We start from the raw sequence: 25,178 nt of genomic DNA, 5'->3' as shown, positions 1-25,178 counted from the left end.
CAACCAACATTCAAAATCTTGATGGACTTCCTCTTAGAACTACATTAGAGCTCGAGGGTTCAGACAAAGCTTGTTGCTTAGGGCTGCAGAGTTCGGCAACGCAAACTTCCCCGGTGGGTGATGAAGGTTGCAAAGTTGAGATACCCTAAGAGGCGTTGTGCCTGCTTTAAATTTACTTATTGTCGATGACTAAATAAAAGCAATTACAGATTTTGGAGGTGAGGGCAAGAAGAGAACCCCATAAATCTCTATTCGGAACTAAATTTGGCGCATACATTTTATTACACGTTCTTGTGGCGAGTTTTGCGAACTCTCTCCGCAATAATAATATAAAAAGAAAATAATATTGTAGAGGTACTATTCCCAAGCTCACGTGTAGTTCATCTCAGTACATAATAAAATAATACTTGCTTGTCGGTTCGGAATAAATTTATTTGAAAATGTGTATTTTGTGATATTAATTTGTAATTATGATATGTATTTTGTAAGAGCGCGACGTGTGAGCGCCATATACATTTCATCTCGTACGATATGTATTATTTTGTTTGACTTACTCGGAGCGTGTCTCTGGATACCGACGGTCATATGTTATTTATATGTAAATCCTATAATATGAAATAAAATAAACATCCAATTAAAAAAAGACTCCCTATCCCTCGGTATCATTCTCATCGTTGCTCCGTTCCGGTTTTTACTAACAATTTCGAAACTCAGTGATCTACGCGATGTGCAGCACCTTCGCCTTTCGTAATAAAGCACAGGCAAAGTGTCTGTGCTTCGCGCCTCCGGATTCTTAAAAAACACTCTAGGAGCATGTCTGACAACACCACATAGAGGGGGAGTGAAAAGAGGTTTTGAGTTAATTTTCCATAGTCAAATGTGTAAGTTTAAGCTTTCTAGTTCTTTGCTATTGTCTCTTCCACTTCCATTGTTTGAGGTACAAATAAAACAATTAGATTTGTTTTACATTTATTATTTATATACGTATTTGGTAAATATTATCAGGCTTCGGCCTAAGGTCCGTGCTTCCATCTTCAATCATTCCGAGGACCCGTGTGTCCTATACATTTAATATTAATATGTCGACCTGAAACTAAAAAAAGTATACTAAAAATTGTTTGCACACCTTTGGTTCTTTGTTACAATGTTATTTTTCACGGCAAATGTCTTGTTCGCGAGTACGTGGCTTGCCACATTCCACATAATTTTTTTTCCTTACACAGTGCTCAAAATTTTATTTTTACAGCCAGTTATAAACCGTTCATAACATCTCAGTTTCCAAAGTCGGTAGTGCATTGGCGATGTATTTCTTATGCCTTCATCTATGGGCGGTGGTCACCAATTACCATCAGGTGATACATTTGCTCGAAAAATAAAATAATTGGACTTCTATTATGGTTTATATAGAAATGCTATTATAAATTGTACATTGGGCCAACGAGTACTCGAAGCTCGTTAAGGTTCGGCCTGGTACATAGAGGGTCTGTAGACACTATACCTACAGGTGACCCAGAGAGAACTATTCTATTTAGTTAGGGGGAGTATAAAATAAAAATCAGTGTTGCTATTCAAAGTTACTTTATTTGCAGTAGTGTTGCACACCGAGGGTCACACGAGAGCTCTCGATAGCCGACGTTCATTTCAACTGCAGCTATTGTGTGAATAAGCTTTATTGCAGCGCTCTGTTATTGACATACAGTTGAATACTATTCATTTACAAGGCAACGCAAAACATATTTAAAGACTGTTTTAAAACACACAAAGTTTGTCATCGCTGGTATATGCTAAACTTGAATTACAATTTTTCTTGCAAATGAGAGAGATTCATTGAATTAAGTAAAAAATGAAACATGTTATACTAAGCACAGTAAAATAAGCTAAACGTCTACTCGTACAGCCTTAATTAAATCTTAACAAAGTTCGCCAACATCGATGACAGAATACAGTACACATATTTCCGTGACAGACAAGTACAAAGTTAAAAATATTTGTAAAATTCATAAACTTGGTCCTGTGATTCGTTTCTTTAATACGTTTCAACACAAAATTGTACAAAAAATTAACTGAATAATTGAAATACTATTCGGAAAGTAAACTGTCAGAAAACAATAATATTGGTGCAGTGTTCTCCCTGGTGTCTCCGTGGGCACGAATGTAAGAGTACGGTCACCTAGATGTACTAAAATCGAGCGAGTTTAATGTGTTTTATAAAACAATTTCATGATTACACATCTACGAAGTTACGAAAGATACTAAAACATCTCAGACAGATCTTAATTTTGGCAATCCGATGTACAAAATACTACTACTTAATGAGCCCATTCGACTAAATAGAAAATTATTTCGTCTAATTTTTGAAGTGAAACTCCTTTAGAATCGTTGTGTTTTGAAACTCGATGAGACGGAAAGACGTCACAAAGAGACAAATAAAACTAAATATATCTTTTTCTTTCTTCCTTGTGTGGAACACACTTTTATAATCTGTTTGTACATTTAGTCGCTTTAATATCATTTGAGTCATTTAGTAATTTTTCTGTCACGAGTTAGTTCCGCGACTTGCCGTCAGGGGATTATCCTCTATCAATAAATATATCTTCTGACGTTTTTATATTTTCGTTAATTTGTACAAAATGTATTGAAATGCACTAATAGTTCTGCGTCAAGCTCTGGAACGTGGAACCTGTATTTAATTGTAAGTTATTAATATTTAATTTAGTGGAATTAGCTAAGATATGTATTTTACGATTGAGAAATTTTGACGAATTCTGAAATTTAATATTACGTTCTGTCAGTTCCAGAGCTCTACGAGTAACAGACACATTTTGCCCATTTCATTAGGGATGTAACTTCCTACTAAATGGTAATAATAATTTAAAGATCAGAGATGCGAAATTTTACTAAACTGTATAATAACCAAATAACTGGGACGAGACGTATATTCTTCGTATACTTTAGCAAGACTAAGACACAATTATACCCAGGTATCGGCGGGCTGAAACGTTTTATTATCCCAATAACGCTACCGGTAGCACGAGACTGAACTGAGATACCAAAACACAAACAAACGGCCGCTCTGAAGTTAGGTTAGGAATGTTTCGCACACATTCAATAAATTAAATAATATATCAGTGAGATTAGCAGAATTGATTGAGGTGAGAGTTTACATATTTATTCATTTTAAAAACCAAATACTTAAAAACGGTATCGATTGTTAATAGTTACACTTGCAGCAACTTCAGAGCGGTAAAGTTATATGTTATCATCATACCTGTGGTTAATAAACTTATACTAAACAAATTTGTCAAAGATACAAATTATCATTAAAATATTATATATAAATGCTAATTAATTCTTTGATATTATAAAGACACATTAACATGCTGTCGAAATAATAGTTTACAGTTGCAATTCAGTTTGACAGTCAGTACTACCCGTGAACAAATTGACAGTGACAGTTTATTGACAACTATACCGATTCTGTTGCACAGAATCTTAAAACTAATTTAGTTAAAGTTTCACAGACAATCAAATTAGCTTAGAGACTGTCCAAGAGAGTCGGCGTTACTGTGTTGGGTGAGACTGTCTCTCGTGCGACCGGCTCGTCAAGTTCCGATAGAATCCTAATATACATTTACTCTACATGTCTCAACAATACACATTTGCATCATTCTCATCTCAAGCAATATAAAACTCATTATCTTACTATTTATTAAATTCAATTTTGGTGTTTTCACGCAATGCGAGGAGGTAGCTTCTTTTATATAATTCCTTGAACTCTGATTGGAGCGAATGAGTTACTGGATGAATTACTCAGTACATATTGTATTTATCATTTTTACAGTAAATCTCTCTCATTTCTCCAATCAAAGTTCTCATATTTATGATAAAAACTATTGTCTAATTGAATCGTTACATTTATATTAAAAATTTCAACATGAGCTATTACAAACTGAGCTAATCGCTAACTCCGAATTATGTTTTCACGATTTTACACACTATAGGTAAAGACCCACACTGAACAGCATCTTACACCTACCGCGTACCGACCCAGTGCCAACACTTAGAATGACAAACCTACCGAAACACACGTCAGCTAACTTAACGCTTTAAAAGCTGTCAATACAAACTTCAATGTAATTATGACATTTGATTAAATTAATAAATGTTACAAATTAATGAATAAAAATGTCTTAATTTTATTTATATAAATTCTACACGAGTAGCTATTTTTGTTTGTGTTTAAAAACGAATATAACCCAAATGTTTTCGTAAGCGGAATGCAGAAATATCAACGGATAGCAATGTAAACACTTCAGACAGTAAGCAGTAAGCAGCTCGACTCAAACCACTCCGCCGTGGCTTCCGGGCCCGAGAGAGCGCGGATCGCAGTACAACACACTACATAATACTACGTTATATATAATTTCATAATTAATTCGTATAGAAAAGTTATTGCATGGGATGCGGCGTCGCGGCGCCGGACGCACGACGTGCTTTACTTACATAGTTTCTTTTTATAAAATTTACTTAAGTATCTAAAACTCTCTACCCGCTTTGGATTTAAGATTCGATGAAGCAGGCTCAGAAACGCCACGTGATAAATAACTCCGACTGTATCCGTGACGCGGGACGGGGCGGACGTCTGGACGAAGCAAATGGGGGCGACACGTTAGGAAACAAGGGTCCGCTACACACGAACGTTTAAAATATTAAAGTCATGCAAAAATACGTTTTATATGATCACTATACTTTACAGTAAGTACACGAGCTATTTACACCGCTCTATTCTACATGGACTGTGGTATTCCACAATAGGAAGCAGTGACAGCTGTCAGTGAGTAATATAAATTTGGCAACACTATCTAACAAATGACGTAGAGTTCACTTCAATTCGATTCGATTCCATTTTTACAAAAAACAGACGAGTTAATCGTCTTTGAATTCAAGTGAACCGTAGATCGGTTCTGATGTGTAATGCATAGATTTTTATAGATGCAGTGCTTTTAGAACTAGGATTAAAATTCGACAGCCGTCAAGTAAGTATAAAAGTTTTTCACGACAATAATGCAGAATCCTATATATTCACTCTCTATACATTCATCATTTACAGGATCTCACTTAAACTACGCCTACCTACACCGCCTGCGCCTTACACATAAACATCTTACATCTAATCCTCTCTCCGGTGCGAACGAAGATGACACTTGTAGCGAAGGATAAAAGGCTGAGGTCGCGCAGGAGCCGCGGAGGACGAAGGTATTTATTTTCCGTGTAAAATTTGAGACTCGTACCAGTGGGACGAATTGGAGTCGATTGGATCTATTGTAATTTAAAACTCGTATATTTTTATTGTTAAGCTAATCCTTTAAATACCTCTACGCAGAGATCGAGACGAAATCACCGACAAATATGAAAACTTTAATAATAAGATTTTGATATGTTGGTACTGATGGCAATGTACGATTATAGGTCGAAAAATTGTTTTGGAATTGACCTGAAGGCGTAAAGTGAAACTTCGTAGGCGGCTTGTGGATATAATCCATAGGTGGATGAGAATTAAGAGAATATTTTAAAGCAGTCTAACGTTTAGGCCAAGGGGCCATGAAAGGGGGAGAAAGAATATAACACGGAGAGTAAGAGAAAGAGAGTTCCAACCACAACACGAACAAATTAAAATAAACAACATTTGACAGCAAACTGACGCGATCTCGTCGGTCGAGATCTTGATTATTCTATGATATTCACTATGGATTTGCGAAAAAATTTCGTTTTGATCGTCGACGTACCTGTTATCGGAATTTTGGATGTAAAAGTAAAGTGGAAATGAGTAGTTAAGTGTAATAGTGTTGTATTATAAATAAAGATATATTAATCATAAACTCTTAGCAGGGCACAATATAGCTGAGTTATTAGCAAATCGCATAAAATACGTAAATCTAAGGTTTGTTTATCTTTTTTCCTACTTCCATTGGAATAGGCTATATATACTCTGACGCTACGACAGCGGAAAATAAGAGAAGGACGTATACATAACAATATAAAGCCAAACGCCTGAGACGCTACACATAGACAACTGAGGTACCGTGTGTATGTTGTTGTTACTTTTTAAATAGTTTCACTTCCATCACGTGTACGGTGTTGCCCGCGCATTATTTTAAATTTATCTGTTTAATCGTGACGTAACATGTTACAGAAGTTTATAAATATTGTAAAACGACATATTAGTTATTAGTACCTCTGATTTAATTGATGAAAAACCTATTGTACCCAATCAAAACTATATGAGAAGGAGATGGCTATATCTCAAATTCTGTCAAATTAAGATAGAGACACATTTAGTCCTATCAAACTTGTTTAGCTTGAGTTTGTGTGAAATCCAATCGTCGCCATTACCGGTATTAAATGAGTCTATCTCTGATGGCAAACCATGTCCTACAAGCCCATAAAATCATGGGAAGTGGGGATTAAAACAACAGTCTCCATTGGAGCTGGAAAATGTGCGAATAACCGGAACGTCACTTTCCTGTCTGCACTTTGGAGAGCGGGTTGTACTTTACCGATGTCATTGTTTGGATTTGGATATGACGTACATTGCAATGTGCTCTTTGAAAAGATCAATGCTGTAAAATTATAAAACACAGTTCTTAAGCCTATAGAATCGTCTGGATAACTGTCAATATTTGGAGACGCTCAGATATTAAACATTTTGTATTTAGACGACGGCGTGTAATTATTTGAACGGCATAAGAAGTTCAGTTAAATTGACAGATTCGTAATTTATGAGACATTTCGTTAACGATGCTGGTAGTCGCGCCATAAAATTAAAAAATATAACTATATATTAAAGATTCAGATGAAAAAATGTTTTTATTCATACTGGCATCATGAGAAAGGAAACTTCTGATATGTTGGCGGGGGGATATTTTATTTGCCGCATTTGGTAACTGTCCTTTATTGTTTAAGGTTTTTTTTTATATTGTGATAATTAATAATTGAATATTGAATTAAAGGGCCTGCGCTAGATTAAGATATCCCAGCAACATTAGCAATGTACGAACCCGCCCCAAGCTGGCTCGTGTAATACTTGAACGACTGCAATATCACAAGTGCAGTCACTAGCGTTTTGTAGTTCGGTTCTCGTCATTATTATGATACTTAATTGAATATTAAAAATAAGCATAATTGTTTAGGGGAGGCAAAAATAAATAAAAAAAAAAAAAATGAGCAGTGCATTTAATAAAAATAAAAACGACTGAGCACAATGAGGCGGATGCAGCGCGCCCGGCCAGACTCGCGCCTCGCGCCGAGCCTCCCCGGGCGCTCCTCGGACTCCATACGCAGTACTTTGGTAAATGGCTGGTGTGAGCGAAGGCGACAGCTCCAAACAAATCACAGTCAATTTCAAACGTAGACGTACGATCGTTGTCTGTACTGTTACAAGTGTTACAAGTGACGGGGCGACCGCAGGCGGCCGGGACAGATATAGAGATATAAACAAAAAAGCCATAATTATACATAATTTCGCCTCTAATTAACTAAAACTTAAAATAAGTGAAATGAAATTAAACTTAACATGTTGCAATAAGGCACAATTTAAGTAAAGTATACAAATTGGACTAACAGTAACGATACAAAGGAATAATAACATAAAACGTTGTTATGAGAGAATATAAAACTAAGGTTAATCATTTGCGTTCTTTGCAAACAGCGCTAGGCGTCGGACCTGACGACGTCCGGCCAGTTTGCGCCCCAAACGATCGCTCCGGATGCACGCAAGACTCCGCGGAGCACGAACAGGTGTCGCTGGCGCGAGGCCGCGTCTGTTGGTGCTTTTCGGACACATTTTGTAGGAATTTTGTCTGTTTGTACTGTTGACAGAAACTCGAAAATTTCAAAGTCTACTTTCCTGAGGAAACATACGCAGTTTTTTTCGTCGATTTCATGCAATTCGGTTCAAATCTTTCCGTCTAATAGAACTTGATATAGTTTAACTGATCCGAGTTTATTTGCTGACGTCATATTCCCCCGACACGAGTGTTGTTTATTGTAAATTAGATAAATGATACGAAAACAATAACTAAACTCAATAATATTTAATAGATATTCAAGTAACTAAAATTGCCTCAAGAGTTGTAAAATGCAAGATAAAATTAAAACGAACCTAACCGTAATAGACTAATAGTTAACCAGGGAGGGGGGGGTGAGGGCGACTTCACTCGACGTTAGATATTTTTTATTAACTATCTGCGAGATGGACAGACCAAGATCGGCTTCGAAACGATGTCTTTAATAATTCAATAACATTAAGATGACGCCAAACCTCGGTTTATTCGCTTATTTCTGCAATTACTGTTTACTAAAAAAAAATCTATTATTTAGAAAATATAATTTCCGGATTACGAGTAAGTCTGTTATATACGTAATAATTAGATAGTTAGACGAACAATTAATATTTAACAGAACCAGAAGAACCCTCGAACACGTAACAACGACGTAACCGGGAGCACGAACCGGAGGCCCCGGCGACAAACACAAGTCACGTTAACGGGAAGCCGGTTCAGTACCAAGCGGGGTACTCTATAAAACATTTGTTTAGACGACTTCGTAGCGGAGCTCGGGCACATTCGAGTTTGTTGTGAGGCCGCCGGACGCGCTGCGCACCCGCGCGGACATAATGGCACTGCGACACGAGGCGGCGCGGCGCACGAGAGCACCACGACTCTTGGTAGGACAATGGATAATTAAATTACTGTTGTACTTTTGGAATTAATACGATTACAACACGACCGCGAGCTATTTGTGTCGTTGAATCGACAATGATTACGTTGTTCGGGAATTTGAAAAAACAATTATTTACAACACGCGCAGTCTAAGCTTGCCGGTCTGACATTATTCACGAAGGGTTACGACAACTTTATTTTATATTATAGTAACTTTGTTCAGAATATGCGAACACGAATATTGCGCGGTTACAATTATGGAAGTCGTATATTACGATCAAACGTCTATCCCGGAGTGAGTAAGGTCAGGCCGGCCGGCTCGCAGTGCGAGGACTCCGTGCGGCGCGCCTCTCCTCGCCCATATCTAAGTAGCGTTAACTAAACATAACAGTTAGTCTAGAACTAACGTAAACCCTAAGTAATGGAAGCCACACACCGACACCGCGACTGACGAGCACTATGTTGCAGTTCCGGTCCATAACACAGATTACTCGTTGACGGCCAACCGGCACACTGACCGACTGGAACGAGACCCACCGGACTTAAACCGCGACCACGATAGAATAACTTTGACCGACGTTTTCATGACGATTTATCTTTTTTTCTGTCCGTCCGCACGTCGGAGTAGCCGAGGCCGCGAGAGTTTTAAAATCGATATTTGTAATTTAATAAGTGATCGGCTCTTTTCTGTAGAATTTAAATCGTGTACTGCTGTAGATTCGAAATCGTTTTCCATCCATTCAACATGTCTACACCGTAAACTTGGCACGTACGTCCGGCACAACCCGAACGAATGAATAAAATATGTTTAAACTGAAGCTGTAACATAGTGCAAGTTAAAACAGTTAGTAATAAAACGCAACAATACGAGAAACGACACGAATATTCGTTGTAACTGGAACGCTAAGGGGCGGACACGCGGACACGCGGGCACGCGACACGCGGACACGCGGGCTCGCACCTTATCGACCGAACATATTGTTAGTTTTCTTTGATCAAACATTTTATTTCAATAAAATAAAAAAAATATGTGATGATATTACGACTAAAGAGCGCGACCCGACACCGTCTAACGCTAACGCACGCACGCACGCACGCACGCACGCACAAAGAGCGTGACCGCTGACTCAAAAATATTCAATCCAACATTTTGGTCAAGTGAGAGCGGTCCCTTCAAGCACACAGCAAACTTCAGCATTAACTATTTACAAGTTTCTACGCATTTAAGATATACAGACGCACATACGAACACTTATTGCACGGCGACAATTATTGCTTAGAGACGCGGGAGAACCGCCCGCGGCCCACGGGAGAAGTCGACGAACCATTTTAAAGAGGTTTGATTTAATTCTACGCCTTATACGGATCAATATCGAGGGGGGGGGCAGTTTCTCCCGCAGTTCATCGGTCACTTTGCACACCCGGGACGCGCTCCGGGTGAACTAAACGAGGTATCGCTAAGAAAATACTCAATCACTCCGAAGTTTAAAAGCGAAACAATAAAAATGCATGCCGTTCACAATAACCGCGCCGTCGGCCATCTTTTACGTAAACAATTTTATACAAAACTATTACAACACGGATTGGCAACCGACGACCGGCGACGCTCGACACGATAACTTGAAACGAGAAACAAAGGAGGGTTCGGCGCCACCTCCGCCGCGCTCGGGCGCCTCGGGCGCCTCGGGCGCCTCGGGCGTCATCGGGTAACTTTGAAATTACACAAAAACTAAAACTATCAACGCTCTCGACGATTATCCATTTCGCCCTAAAAACTAAATTATGGAATTTGCGCTCGTCAGGTCGATACTGAAACGGACTGAAACGGCTCACACACACCACACGGCGGACAGGAATTGTACAATCGGACCGTCGCCTCCGTGGCCGGCTCGGGGAGCCCGTCGGCGGAGTGGAGACCGTCAGGGGGCGGCGCTCCGGCGGCGGCAGGGGGGGGTCGGCTGGCTCGCTCAGGGGGCGGCGGCGCGCTTCCCGCCGACGCCGGGGGGGCGACGATCGCGCCCGAGTCACTCCGAGTTGTTGAAATACTCCGACGCGTTCCCTCTGCATATCGGGCACGTCCGGTTTGACTGAAACGGAGAGCAGAACACGCATTCCGATGTGAACTGACGATGTTTGCATTGCGAGCAGGTGACGGGCTCGTCTATTGACATCGACACCGAGTCACCGGCGAGTCACGGGACTGGGATTGGCCTCAGAAGCCCGTCTTGATCCGTGCGGGAAGCCCCAGTACATTTTTACGTTTCTGGCTCATTTTTGTAGTGGGACGTCGCTCCACTGGGCTCATAAATGCAATCACCGAATCCATAAAATATCAGGTCGCCTAGGGGACACTTTGTAAGCTAGATAAAAGTTCTGCTCAGCCGTACCCGCAGCCACTTGTCGACGCACTTGGCGTGGAACTCGTGCGCGCACGGCAGCACGCGCAGCGTCTGGCGCGCCTCGAACTCGCACATGCACACCACGCACGACGTCTGCTCGCCTGCAACACGCACCGACCGTTAGCCTTGCCGTTAGCGTTACCCGCGAGCCGGGCCGGGCCGGGCCGGGCCGCCACGACGTCGCAGCGTCCTTACCCTGGTGCGTTTGCTCGGAGTACTTGTAGGAGGGCAGCAGGTCGATCTCGTGCCTCGCGAGGCCCCTCGGCTTGGCCTCGCCGAGGCGCTCCGCCAGCGACAGCAGCGCCTCGTAGTTCTCCGTCTCGGGCGAGTCTCCGGCCTCGTCGCGCGCCTCCGCGTACGGCGACAGCGGGAACATGGCCAGCAGGTTGAGGAACACCTGCGAAAAGGAACACTTTAGATATATTAGATATATCTGATAAGACGAGCGGGCTCATCCGAGTTCTTCCCCTAAATGAGACGAAACCATCTCTCCGCAGACTTTTGAAGTGGTCACCTGGTAAGTCGGCGGTGGCGGCGGAAGCGACAGCGGCGACGCCACGTGCAGCTGCGCCGGCAGCGCCGCCGACACCAGCCCGCCGCCGCCCTGCGCGCGCACGTGGAAATGATATTCATTAGTTATTAACCGGCACCACCGTCGTCGGCAGAGCTTAGGTCGCCGTAACGCACCTGCGCGTGTATGTGGTGCACGGTGTGCGGGTGCGGGTGCGGGTGCGGGTGCGCGGCCCAGCGCGGCGCCGCGCGCACGTACGGCCGCGCCGCACGGGAGCCCGCGCCCACCACGCCGACGCCCACGCCCACTCCCACTCCGCCGCCCACGCCGACCCCAGTGCCACTGCGGCGCTGCTGATGGGGTAAAAAATGTATGATTTCATGTAATGTACCTAAAATGTATGTGAAATGAATCATTAAGGTGAGTAAAGACTTACGTGATGATGGTGGGACAGCGCGTGCCGGGCGTGATGCGGCGCCATCAGCTCCAGTGGCGCGCCGCGAGCCTGCAAACGATTCGGAGCATTTAGCACTAGCACGGGGCGTCCCGCGGGATCGACAGTCGGCCCGCTTTTATTCCGGATGCGTATCACACAAAACCAGACACATCATCGGTGAGACGTCTTAAAAAATGAAGAGCTTTAACGATAACGTTCAGCCAGTGCGGAGCAGGACTCGCCTCGGTGGCGAGCAGCAGCGGCGCGTGGTGCAGGTCGGGCGCCGCCTGCAGCGGGGACAGCGCGCCGTCGCCGCTCAGCATCTCGAGCCGCCCGCCCTCCGCGCGCTGCGGACAGCGTGCACAGCGTGACAGAAACGTATATAAACGTACAAACACCACCGTTCTATCGATTCATTTCGGCGTGTGTTGCAACGGGTTCGGATTGGACGCGGTACGTGTTTCGATTATATTTTCGATTATACTTCATTTACAGCTCCCGATGTTTCTCATTCTCATTCGAGGCGATGTGCAGTAGGTATGATTTATTAGTTTACCTGATATTTAGAAGTAGGACTCACCTGAGAATTGGCTATGTAGTGTGTGTGCGGGTGGGGCGGGGACGCGAAGGGGCCCCGGGGCGGTGGCGGGGGCGCGAAGCTGCCGTGGTACTGCAGCCCGTGCGCGTACACGCCGCCCATCTGCCGCAACCACGAGCGTTACGTCGCCTCGCGCGCGGGCCCCGCGGGCGCGGCGGGCGATGCGACGGAACCGAAGGTGTTTATGGCGACGACGCGATAGCGACTTATACAGCGGCGGACGACCACTCCGAGACTGGTCATTTTTAATTTATTCGTTATACAGATGAGGATCACCGTCCCGATCGAGGACTTATGTTTTTTTATGAAAATTAACTTCAAAGTTAACCCAATTAAATTCTAATAAAGTCGCATTAAAACACCGACGGTTCGAAAAAATATATGATTTATTTAAAAATCGCATCTTCGCGACGACCACCCGTTTGCATCGAAGCGATTCCACCACGTATTCGTATCGTTTGATTTCAATTAAAACTTCAAATGTTTACGATAAATATAAAGGATCTGAACGACCACAGAGGTCTGAGACAATGTAACGATAGTGATGTCATCGACTCCGTCGACAAAAAACCGTGAACCAGAACACAGAGTAGCCGCGGGCGCTTGTTGATTAACCGAAGCTTAAAAGATATTCATCTCGTTCATTTAAATAAACAAACCGCCAAGCAAGTGGAAATACATAGCAAATCTATGAACAGAGACAAAACGTTGAGAGTTAAGAAAACAATAACAGAAATTATAACAGATAATGATGGAACTTAAAGTAAATAAAAACTAAATGTAACAATAATAAAACGACTTCTGCTGATAAAATTAAAGAAACACAAAAGGAAGCGGAAGTGAAGGAAACAGAACGAGATAAAATCTCCCAGCTAAGCTTGAACAACATAACGAATTAATTTGCGCCCGTGTTAATAACCGCGCCCCCAACACGCCGTAGAGTTACAACCACGAGTATATGTTATTCATCTTCACATTAAAAGAGCAAATCGTAGGAAACAGCCAAGTCTAATAATGAAAGCGACCAGCCAAATATTTTCATATTTTAATTTTAACCAATCTACAAAAATACCAAAGCTTGAGTTGCTAGCGGCAAAAATGGTAAATAAAGTGTGGCGAGGGCGTCGTAAGAGTCGACCCGTGTGAGACCGCGCCATGCCGCGCTCCCATTGGCCGACGGTCGCGATCGGCGTCGATTCACACGGGTCGAAAACTTCCAACGACCAATAAAATTACCGTACACGAAGAACACGGAGCACATTCACAGGGTATCGAGTGGGAAACCGATGCATGCGACACACGGATAGTAAAAATATACAGAATATTCAAACGTGAAGGTTAGTCGACGGAAAAAATATTTGGGAGGTCGCAATCGACCGGGACTAAGTGAGTTCACGTCGGCCACAGCACCGACATTGGCGAAAGATGCGTGATCTGTGGTAGCGAGTACCGCCACACCTAACTCATCCCGGCGCTCGGGGTCGATACCACATAACACTAAAGACATTTTGAAGTTGTACGAAGCGAATGAAAAATACAGCACGATCTCGTCGCCGTATTGTCCGTTCGTTGTCAAAGATCAAAACGTTCGTAGCTCGTGGTGACTCGCCGAGACGATATGTACAGAACGGAACGGAATGGGCTCAGTGAAGCATGCTGTATGACCCAACTCCGGCGCCATGGCATTCATTACTGTGAATGGCGCCAGATTTTGGCACAGTTCTTAAAAAAATGTGTTAATTTTAAAATAAACGAAAAAAATACGAGTCAGTTCGGAAGTGTAACAGAATAAAACATCGACAACAGAATGGCGTCGCCGACTCGAAATGTCATCGCCCGAGGCGTCCAATCGGATCGAGGCACCCGGAATCGTGTCCTCTGATTGGTCGAATCCAGTTCGCATCGGCCTATGACGCTCCGAGTAAGCGCGTGGTACCTATATGTCACCAAGCATTGTGCACTGAGTCTATGTATTACATAAAGTAAGGTATATAAGGTAATTGTGATGCACACGTCTCTATGCAGCCTACCGCCACCTCGCTAAGTCACACTGCGTCTAGCAGCCGCTCTGTTAAACACAATCCATTTGCCTGCTTTAAAGATAGATATAAAAAAATACCGTTCGCACTGAAAACTAATCACATATTAAGGATATATGAAAATGTATTTAATCACTAACACAATAGAGTTTAGTTTGCAATGCGCGGGCCACAGTCACACGAGCCAAGCTGATATAAAAATGTCTAATATGACAGGTGCTCAGAGTGGCGGACGTCGCGAAGGAAGTCGAGCGCGAACCGTCCGCGGCGGACTCGCCCGCGTGTCTGTCTACACGCTGGTCGCCAGGTTGCAACGCCGGCGGCGAACCGCACGGCCGATCCGAGAGCTCATGTCGGTTCAAAATAAAAACTCAAGCCATGGAGCCATAAAGGAAATGGCAAAACCGCCAAATATTTGGCGACTTCGAGCGCGCGTATCGGACGTTCCGTAGGGCGGCCGCCGCGGGCGGCGCTGCGAGCGGTGGATAGACACGCGGAGGCGAGGTCTCGGCCCGCGGCGCTCGTGACCGGTGCGTACCGTATTAGTGAGCCCGCTCCCGCACGCCATCGCACCTTCCGAAAGGGCGGACGCTGCACGACGCGGGTCGAGCGGCGGTTCGTGCAGCGTCCGGTACGTAAAAGTTGTAAAGAGTTCTTACAGAAAACGAGCTTAGAATGCGAGGTACGGCCGGCGACGAAGTTCGCTCGTTCGAAGTGGATAGGAAGCGAATCGAACGGAGGCAGAACTTCGTCGCGAACCGTACGACTACCGCGGCTGTAACCGCAAGCTTACATTATACAAGCGACATTTACATATTTATCACATAAGATTAACACGAGTACCCTCCTCACCGCAAGTCACCAATATCAATCACATATCGATATATATAATCTGGGCATGCATATCAGTCCGTGCTAGAGTAGACGTGTGTACAGATACATTACTCGGCTAGGTCGAGACATCGAGTTAACGAACTAAAGTACAAATGGAAGCTCGGGTGTGCGCCGCCCTCGTCGTCGGTAGAACGTGACATCGCGTGCCGTGTACATAGCAGCCCAAGGAACATACGTCTAGACATTACTCAACTACAGACTCGGTCCGTCCAGCCTCCAGCCTCCAGCGCGGCCGCGGCGCAACGTGGAGAGTGGATCACATGGATACGTGAATAAAATATTGTACATTACAACTATAACAGAAGGAAGTCAGTCATTAGCCACAAAATTTCAATGCACTTAAAACCATATCGTTCAAAGCGCCTGTGTTATGCGGAATTGATGAAATGTTATTAGTGAATATAAAAAGAAGCGTTCTGTAAACTCACGAGGCGCATTGACTCCCAAACATAAACCCGGGCCGGCCACCGAGAACACTACAGTGGCCCCCCAGGGCAGGCGTCCTGGACAGTCAACTAAGCAACACAACGCACCAGACACCTGAAGCTGTAACCGGGACCACGGTGGAACCAAATCGCGAGCGGGACCAGGACGTGAGCTCGTAGCGTGTTAGAAGCAGCAATCCAAGTCTCAGTTAAGCGTCGAAACTCACGAAATGGTCGAGCGAACGGAATCGAGCATCGAGACGTCGAACAAGCCACAGGTCCAGCCGCGCACAAATTAATTACAAAAGACCTCAAAACACTAAGTTAAAAAGTTTTAGACACTATCTAAACGTCAGACGCTAAAACTGAAACCCGACAGGCCAGGGAAGCGTAGCGGACCAACCGCGACTATTGTAAGGAATTAGCGGTGCAGATGTGAGTCGGTGCATTGATCTAAAATCTCTTACTTAGAAAAAGTCAAAAACACGCTTCGGCGGCGAACGCCGACGCGCCGACCGAGCGGGAGGCGCCCGGTCGGCGCGTCGGGCGACGGGCGCGAGTCGTGAGGTGAGGAATGGGCTACCAAGCTACATCGGGCCATGGAAGGTTCTAGAGATTCCAAATCAACGTTCTTGCATGCACGCGTCACTAGCTCGGTGTGACCCCCGGATGTTGTTAGAAATTGCGCAAAAAAGTAGAGTTTTCGGGTATTCATTGAAAACTATTTGGGAAGCATTCGGAACCAAAGAAAACTTATCGATCGATCACTTTTAAAAAAATAATTGTTAAGAGGAATATTACTGCTGAAGAGTTGGGAATTGATCAAATTTGGCAACGTAAGAAACGTAAGGTAGAGTGAGATCGGAAAGTGGAATCCTATGCCCATCGAAGTTGGTGAAATCGGTAAGCGTAAGTCACTATTGACGGAACGAGATAAGCGGGAGGTCATCGAGGGGTATCCTGTGCTGTGATGTGTGTGTGTGTGTGTGTGTGTGTGGTGAGGGAAGGGGGGCGCGTTGTCTGTACCTGATAGCGTAAGTGAGCGTGCGGCAGCGCGGGCAGCACGGCCGGCCACAGCTCGCCCGCAGCCACGCCCGCCACCTGCAGCGCCACGCTTGTACCTCGGCGAACGACACGCGACTCGCGACGCGCGAACCGTAAAACGCAACTCGCGCGTGATTCGACACCGCGCATTTGATCGCGAGGTAATTTCGGATGGAGCGTCGCCGTGATCGGCTTGCACGAAATTAGAAGAGTATGCGTTTTCGATTACGTTCTACGTTTCGCGCGACATCGTATCGAAGAACATAGCACGAGCTCCCTGCGCTCAGTTCAGGCGCTCAGTACATTCAGAGCGTTATTTACCGAACAGGAACGTCGTCGTTTCGTTCCTCGACAAATATCAAAAATGCAAGTCGCGCAATGTTCCCCGATGCCCAGGTCCTGTTTAATGCTTTATCGACATCACCGACAGCCCTACAACACAATCCCGAAGTTTTGATTCCAGAGAACAATTCTTCGTCGGTTTATGCTATGCCCAGATTGACACGGAAACATTAGTCGCACACTTGTAGACCAAAATCGGACATGATATGTTCGGAAACTTACATCTGTAGCGTCATCGAACTCGACGCGGTCGCTGAACAGAAACGATTCGATAAAGTTTTGGTAACAAACTCGAGCTGCGACAGGACGTACAGGATGTATTTTCTCAGCATATCAATATACATGGTGGACGTAAATATTAAATTTTGGTTTCCTTAATTAACATAACCACATCGAACTTACAGACTAAACAAAGAATTCATATCGACAAAATAATTCACACCAAACTCCCCGCGCCTCGCTCCGAGGACGTCTTTAGTGTCAACTATTCTCATATGACGGGTTTAATCTTACTACAGTTCAAGTGTGATGTAATGTTTGAATAGATCGTGGACTTATGTCATACGTCGTCACATGTAAAATTAACAATTACAGCAGTACCGGCAGTCACCGGCAGCTACCGGCAGCTACCGGCAGCTGCCGGCTGTAGGGGCGTTAAAGTAACATATGATGTGAGTGTTTCCAATAATCGCAAATAAAAATGAGAAGTCGTAATTTCCTGCAATAGTTCAAAGGTTTAGTATCACAGTAGTAGAACACGAACGCGAAACTGCCGAAGGTGGACTTCAGAGGACTCTCAATACTTTATGTCTACAGTTAAATATCAGAATCGTATTCGGACGCGGTTTATGTCGACGCGTCGACACGGTCGCGCGAGCGACGACGTACCTGCGTCCGCGTGGGGTGGTCGCGGTGCGCGTGCGGCGGCGGGTGGTGCGCGTGGTGCGCGTGGTGCGCGTGGTGCGCGTGCGCGTGGTGCGGCCAGCCCACGCCGCCGCCCAGCGCGCTGAGCCGAGCGCCGCGGAGCGACATCTGCGGGGGGGCATTGTGAACTCATCGACCTACTTGGAGATTGGAACTCGCGTCTTGAATAACCGAAGTACACTTGACTCATGTACCAGGTCACGCACTCACGCCAGTTCAGCGTAAGAGATTTCACCGACTAGACTTCCAATTCATGCGCAGATATATGTTCGTCTTCAGGCACGAGGCGCGCCCGCCGCGTCCAACTATTATCGGCTGTACTGGCACGAGCGAATGAGGCTCGTGTTCAAAACACGTCCGAGTGTGCGGGAGACGACTAAGAGCTGTACTCTTAGCGCAAATATATATGAATCCATAAATTACCCCTGGAGGGGCGCGCCTTCGCGAGTGAATAGATCCATACGAGGTTTTGCTCGACACATTTGTGTTTTCCAAAAACATATAAACGTACTGAAAAAGGAAGTCCGTACAGATATTAAATATCAGGATTACATAACCGAGAAGGTCTTTCTTAATGCGTTTAAAATAAATGTCTCTCGGTGGAATATGAGAGAAACAGCAGGATACGCAGTTCGCAAGAGCGACGAGTGAGACTGACCTGATTGATATCCAGCAGCAGCGGCGTGTGGTGCGCGTGCGCGTGCGGCAGGTGCGCGGGGTGCGCCGGGTGCGCGGGGTGCGCGGGGTGAGGGTGCGCCGGGTGCGTCGGGTGCGCCGGGTGCTGGTCCAGCAGGCGCTCGTGCCACACGCCCGCGCCGTTGCCGCTCAAGTAGCGGACGCGACGGCTGCAATCACACGCAGTGGTAAGTTGACGACACGCTCGACGACCGCGAGATACACGTGTACCACCACCACGCTTGTGGGACCAAGCCTCTGGGTAGTCGTGGTAATATATACGTTCACGGCCCACCTGATAGTAAGTGGTCACCTTTTGACCAAATTATGTAAACTTTTTACATTTTACATTACATTAACAGCCTGTAAATTTCCCACTGCTGGGCTACGGCCTCCTCTCCCTTCGAGGAGAAGGTATGGAGCATATTCCACTACGCTGCTCCAATGCGGGTTGGTGGAATACACATGTGGCAGAATTTCGTTGAAATTAGACACATGCAGGTTTCCTCATGATGTTTCCCTTCACCGCCGAGCACGAGATGAAATATAAACACAAATTAACACATGAAAGTTCAGTGGTGCTTGCCTAGGTTTGAACCCGAAATCATCGGTTAAGATGCACGTGTTCTAACCACTGGGCCATCTCGGGTCATGTAAACTTTAACGGTACCAAATTTCATATTCCTCCGTCCGAGGTAGGAACCACAATCAGAACCAATATTTCGTTACCCAAACATCACTGGCTACCCGCACTGGCTTCACACGAGTGTAGACAATTTTGAGACTGAGAAACAAACTTAAGAAGAAAAACTCTTGTTGTTTCAAGCTAGGAAAGTTGAAATTCTCGGCTTTCCTCTACTATATTAGAGATTAAAATCCGTTGCTTAGTTTAAAAGGTCCAAGCGTACAGACGGACAGTTCGGCGCAGTTAGTCTGTCAGTGTGAGCTCGAACAGCGAGTGTCTCGGCTGCGGCCAGTCGGGTCGTTTCCGTCCGCGTCACAGTCAAGCGCCCGTACGAAAGCGAAAGAGCCGCTCGGCGCCCGTGCTTGAGATTCCTTCGTGAATATTCAACGCGAACGATTCAAACGAAAACAAAAAATACATTGCAACCACTTTTATATTTGAAAGTGTTTCTTACTCACCGATCATAATTATTTTCTTATAAATAAACTAGGCGTCTTATCTTTGCAAGCCGAACGAGCACCACGTCCTCTTATCCTAGAGCTGACATTAAATCGAACGAGAGGAAGTCGCGTCTGCCGCTTAGCAATCCCTCGGATTAGTAGCAATATTGAGAGATGACTAAATATTAACCGTAATACTTCTATACTTGTAGAAAACTAGGAATTAACGAGGGTTGTTGTATGGAGTACTCACGGGGGCTGGTAGTGGTGCCGGGGCGTCCGCCTCTCGACGGGCGGCGCCGCCACCGACACGTTGCTCTCGCCTGCAAGGGTTACACCAACAGGTCATCAATGGCACCCTTTACTCACGTATAATTATATATTTAGATATGTTCACGCCGAAGTACCATCGGGGCCCCCAGGGACGTGCTTTCATAACTGATCACCATTACAATTGATAAGTACAATGTACACCAGCAGATTTGCCGCAGTGAGTCGTGACAGCCCAGTGAGCAGAACAAGTTGTCCATCATCACGTGTTCGTAACATAACATAACAATAACATCGCAAGGAAATATTCCGCGGTTATTTTTAACTTTGACTATTAAATTTAAATGTTACGGTAAAAGATTTAACAGGTGACGCGTATCAGACGATACAGGAATAGCTAGCCGGTAGAAACGCGGGGAGTTCGAGTTCGAGTTCGAGTTCGAGTTCGAGTTCGTCGACGTCCACACAAGACATACAACATTTACTTTACATACATATAGTGTAGTGTATGTGTGTTTCTCTTTTGAGACAACCAGTCGTTACTGAGACTGTTACTGGTTCTTTGTTTTACATTCAATTATGTCTATGGGCGGTGGTGACCACTACCGTCGGGTGGCCCATTTCCCTGTCATGTGCTGTCCTGTTGCACGACGATTTTAAAGTGCTTATAAAGCCTAGTTTAATAAAGAATATTTCGAATTTAATTTTTTCATGAGCTAATCGCGCTGGTTAACTTTGTGGGCTACGCTCCAATTACCCAACTGTGTGCACGGGCTGGCTTTTATTGGCGTATTGAAATATTCGTCAGCACGCGTCGAGATGTTAATGGCGATATTAAAATTCAACGCGCGAATAACTATTGCCAATGTATAATATTCTGATTACGATAATGACCTGTTTACAATGGACGGACGGAACATTATTACAATGTATATTAATATGTCAAAAACGTAGAAAATAGAATCAGACGTAAGAACATCTTATATATAATAAAATTGGAGTGTCTCTTTACACGGTACAAGTAGCAAAATATTTGTTTTTTACACTTTTTGTCTGCCTGTCTGTTCCGGCTAATCTCTGGAACGGATGGACCGATTTTGACAGGACTTTCACTGGCAGAAAGCTGATTTAATAAGGGGTAACTTAGGCTACTTTTATTTTAGAATTATAAATAAATTAAAAATAAAGTCACGATGTTCAAATAACTTAAATTCAAACGCGCACGAAGTCGCGGGCACAGCCAGTCAGGAATATATTCGGATACAACTTTTAAATTCTAAACTAACAGAGCGAAACACAATTCTAGACCAACGGACGCGATGATATAATTGTATGTGGATTCGAGATAAAGTTATCAATAAAAACCAAATAAAGTTATATTTTAAACAAAACGAGACGAAATGTTAATAATGGTAGAGCTTTTATTGAAACTTGTAATTCTTGGCTAATACTTGCGAAGGCCCTAGAGGTGTAAGTAGGCCTAATCTGGGACACTTAAGACCTCTGAGAAGACAACATAAGCATTAGTTGGTAATTTAAAATCTCACAAATCTAGGCATTGTGCATGTGCATGAATTTACCAGACTGCAAAGCTTTATGTTTTAAATTAGGATAAAAAAACGCGCACGTACCGGAAGACAAATGCCTGGAGATCCTCCTCCTCTTCCTCGTGGGACTGTCGCCGGGCTTGCTGGATAGCTCACCGTCCGAGGAGCCGGCGCCACTGACCACCGACTCCACGATTGGGGCGGTACCTTCTAGAGGGTTCGTGTCCTGCAATATTTTACACAAATAACGCTGTTATGAAATTTGTAGATATTTTTTGTTTTACAGGCGGACTGACGTGGGCTGCAGAAAGTAACGATCAAGTACAGCAATTTTATTTAGAAGCATCTTCAGACAACGGTTCAGCTAGAGGAAACGAGAGCGTACGAGGAGTAGGTCCCGCAACACGAGTGTCGGTGGACGACGTGGAACATCGAGCTCAAGTGAATGCATGCGCGAAAGTTTCTCGAAAACGAATTAAGAAATCGTCAACAATGTGTATGAGGAGCAATTGCTGACCCGATATAGACCCCTGTGGAACCCCCGTTTTTTTAACACATATTTATTTATTTCAATTATAAATAAACATACTTCTATTCCGAGTATATATGTATATAGACGTCCTACGATGCCATAATACAATTATTGCACAACATTCTATTATTAAGGGTCGTATTGCATACATTAGCACACATTTCACTCTAAACTAAACAGAATACAATTAATTCCGATTCGTGCAGTGTTACACAATAACGTTATGACGCAGCGGGCACGTATCTCCTTCATTTTCGCCGTTTAGATTAAGTGTTCGTCACTGGCAACATAAACAATATATTTTTTTAAATGTAATTACTTCATATAATAAAAATATTTATTTGCGGAACGTCACACTGTAACCGAAGGATTCAGCTGCAATGAAAATAATAAACAAAGATAAAAATAAGTTAATTAAACGAACGAGAGTCAGTTAAAACAAGATAATATTTGAAATAATAATTATTTCCAAATTTAAATTTAATATTGCGATCATTTGTGATGCAAGCAAAATTGATGACGCTCTGCTCGATGTGGAGGACGATACCTCAATGTTTTGCAAATGTAACAGATGTAAGCAACAGTATCGACGTGAAATTAACACATTGTATTTAACCAAATCCAGAAATGTGCGAGGCCTTGTCTATATCAAAGAGACCACAGTGTTTTTTTTATATGTTCTAGGGAGGCAGACGAATCCACACAGTCAGGGGGAATGAACTGCACTAGCCGCCCTCGCCATGCCGCGGCCGCCCCGCGAGATACCTCCTTACGTCTCCTTTGAAGGAACTCAGGAGTGGAACTCGTGAGCAAGTAGAGAATTCTATTTATTGGCGGTGCGACAAATAAATTACTTCGTGCGCGATTGACATCCAAAGCCAGCGCGCATAGGTTTATGAATGAAAATGGAGGCAGGAATAAAATTGTGTGTGTGTGTGGTTTCAAAATTATATTTTATATTAACAATTAATATCACAAGTCGCGTTAATACTCAATCTTTTATTGCATTTCATAATATTTGAGGTCTCTATGGACCTGTCGAGCACCAACATAGTAGCAGAGGAGAGAGGGATCTCCGAAGTCTAACTCTGTCATTTCACGGTATTTCTAAACACATGTGTAGCGTGTTCGTGTGTATCGTGGAGTAGGATCGGGTTACGGCTAATTAGGAGACAACGTGCATTAAATATTAATCTTAATTTACTCTAATTAGTTACACATCATTCCGACTGAATAATTTAGACACGATTTTAATAAAGACCTTTCTCATCTCACCAGATGCTGATATTGAATCCATGAAATTCAATGACATGACTGTTCAACGGGCCATGTTTGACATTTATGGTGCGTTCAGAATGTGTGTTCAAAATAATAATGTTGTGTAGGAATAAGGTAATTAGTATATTTGTTTAGTTTCATTTTTTTACCCGAGCGAAACCGAGTTCACATCTAGTGTTGAACAAAAAAGTGAATCATAAAAATGTCCAACTTACCATATGGTGATGAGGCGTCGCGTGATGCAGGTGAGGCGACTCGGCGGAGGGCCCCGCGCCCGCGCCCGGACTCACACGCATTTCTGGGAAACGAGAACATTTTGTGAAGAAAAAATCAGAACACATTTTATTTTATCCCAATACGAAGTAAATTCTAATCGAATAAATTATTCCCTACCGCTTTACAACACTGCCAGATGTGTAGAGTAGAATATGAGTTTTTAGAAAAAAAGAGTAACTACTGTTATTAAGTAATTAAGTTTTGTTGGCGGTTCTACCCCGGTCGATGACCCGGTGGAAATTTACATTTAACTGAATTCTGTACATCATGACACAAAGATTTACTTGAAAAAAAAGTATTTTGATTACGATTGATTCAAATTAAGTTTATAAGTCGTGATGCCGCGACAGGTTAGCAATTAGCTGACGAATGAACCGAATTAAATGGTCATTGGCGACCACCGCGTGTTGCCGACCCTATCTCCCGCCTGACATATAGTATAAGTACTTATTTACAAAATTCAAGTTGTATGAAGTAGTTCTTATAAATAATATTATAAATGCGAAAGCTTTCGTAGATGATTGTTAGTCAGTCAGTCACGTCAGAACGGCTGAGCGAGTCTGAATTAAAATTGGGCACAGAGATAGATTATAGTCTCGAATAGGTCATTGGTTACTTTCATCCCTAACTCTCGCACCTCCCCCGCCCCCGGCGACAAGCGGCCGGAGCCACGGGCGAAAACTAGTATAACTAAACATCTATCATCAATTCGCAATTAATATTGAACTGAGAAAAAACGAAAACTCTAAAATGTTTATATAATCTAATTATTTTTTAACAACCAACTCATCCTCCACCAACTCATCCTCCACACTGAAATTAATTTCAAAAACAAAAAAATCAGAATTCTAAAATAAAAGAAAATCCAAAAACCGACTCCAACAGTAACCGATTAGGATTTGTAAAATTAATTTGTGATTGTAAGGAGAAAATAAAATGGGACATCAAAATGTCGGATATTATGCCTCAATGATAAATCAAGTTCAGCCATTCGGCCGCGATTGAAAGACGACTCGTTTATCGCGCGCATCCACGGAGCGCCGCGGGAGCAGCAGCCGCTTTCCCCGCTTGCGTAACGCGACGGTCCGCACGCTGAGCTGGGCTGCCGTCTGACGTTTTCGCATCGAATGGCTCCTCTTACAA

General features: G+C 43.8%; 1 protein-coding gene across 1 annotated transcript in view; it reads right to left on the bottom strand.

The window, feature by feature from the left end:
- Positions 1 to 10,644: 10,644 nt before the first annotated feature.
- Positions 10,645 to 25,178, bottom strand: part of LOC113393738 (uncharacterized) — a 67,311-nt gene continuing 52,777 nt past the window's right edge. Inside the window, exons 14-26 of the mRNA XM_064219892.1 lie at positions 23,975 to 24,057; positions 22,034 to 22,175; positions 20,386 to 20,455; positions 18,991 to 19,177; positions 18,297 to 18,440; positions 12,647 to 12,766; positions 12,309 to 12,413; positions 12,067 to 12,135; positions 11,807 to 11,980; positions 11,634 to 11,723; positions 11,315 to 11,516; positions 11,108 to 11,220; positions 10,645 to 10,807 (exon numbers count right to left, since the gene is read on the bottom strand). Coding sequence (XP_064075962.1) covers positions 10,745 to 10,807; positions 11,108 to 11,220; positions 11,315 to 11,516; positions 11,634 to 11,723; positions 11,807 to 11,980; positions 12,067 to 12,135; positions 12,309 to 12,413; positions 12,647 to 12,766; positions 18,297 to 18,440; positions 18,991 to 19,177; positions 20,386 to 20,455; positions 22,034 to 22,175; positions 23,975 to 24,057 — 1,562 coding nt within the window. The 3' untranslated portion in view covers positions 10,645 to 10,744. The remainder of the gene's footprint in view (positions 10,808 to 11,107; positions 11,221 to 11,314; positions 11,517 to 11,633; positions 11,724 to 11,806; positions 11,981 to 12,066; positions 12,136 to 12,308; positions 12,414 to 12,646; positions 12,767 to 18,296; positions 18,441 to 18,990; positions 19,178 to 20,385; positions 20,456 to 22,033; positions 22,176 to 23,974; positions 24,058 to 25,178) is intronic.

The sequence above is a fragment of the Vanessa tameamea genome, chromosome 29, assembly GCF_037043105.1.
Source record: "Vanessa tameamea isolate UH-Manoa-2023 chromosome 29, ilVanTame1 primary haplotype, whole genome shotgun sequence".
Lineage (NCBI taxonomy): Eukaryota > Metazoa > Arthropoda > Insecta > Lepidoptera > Nymphalidae > Vanessa > Vanessa tameamea.
The sequence above is the reverse complement of the archived record's forward strand: the minus strand, read 5'-3'. Positions and strand labels throughout refer to the sequence as shown.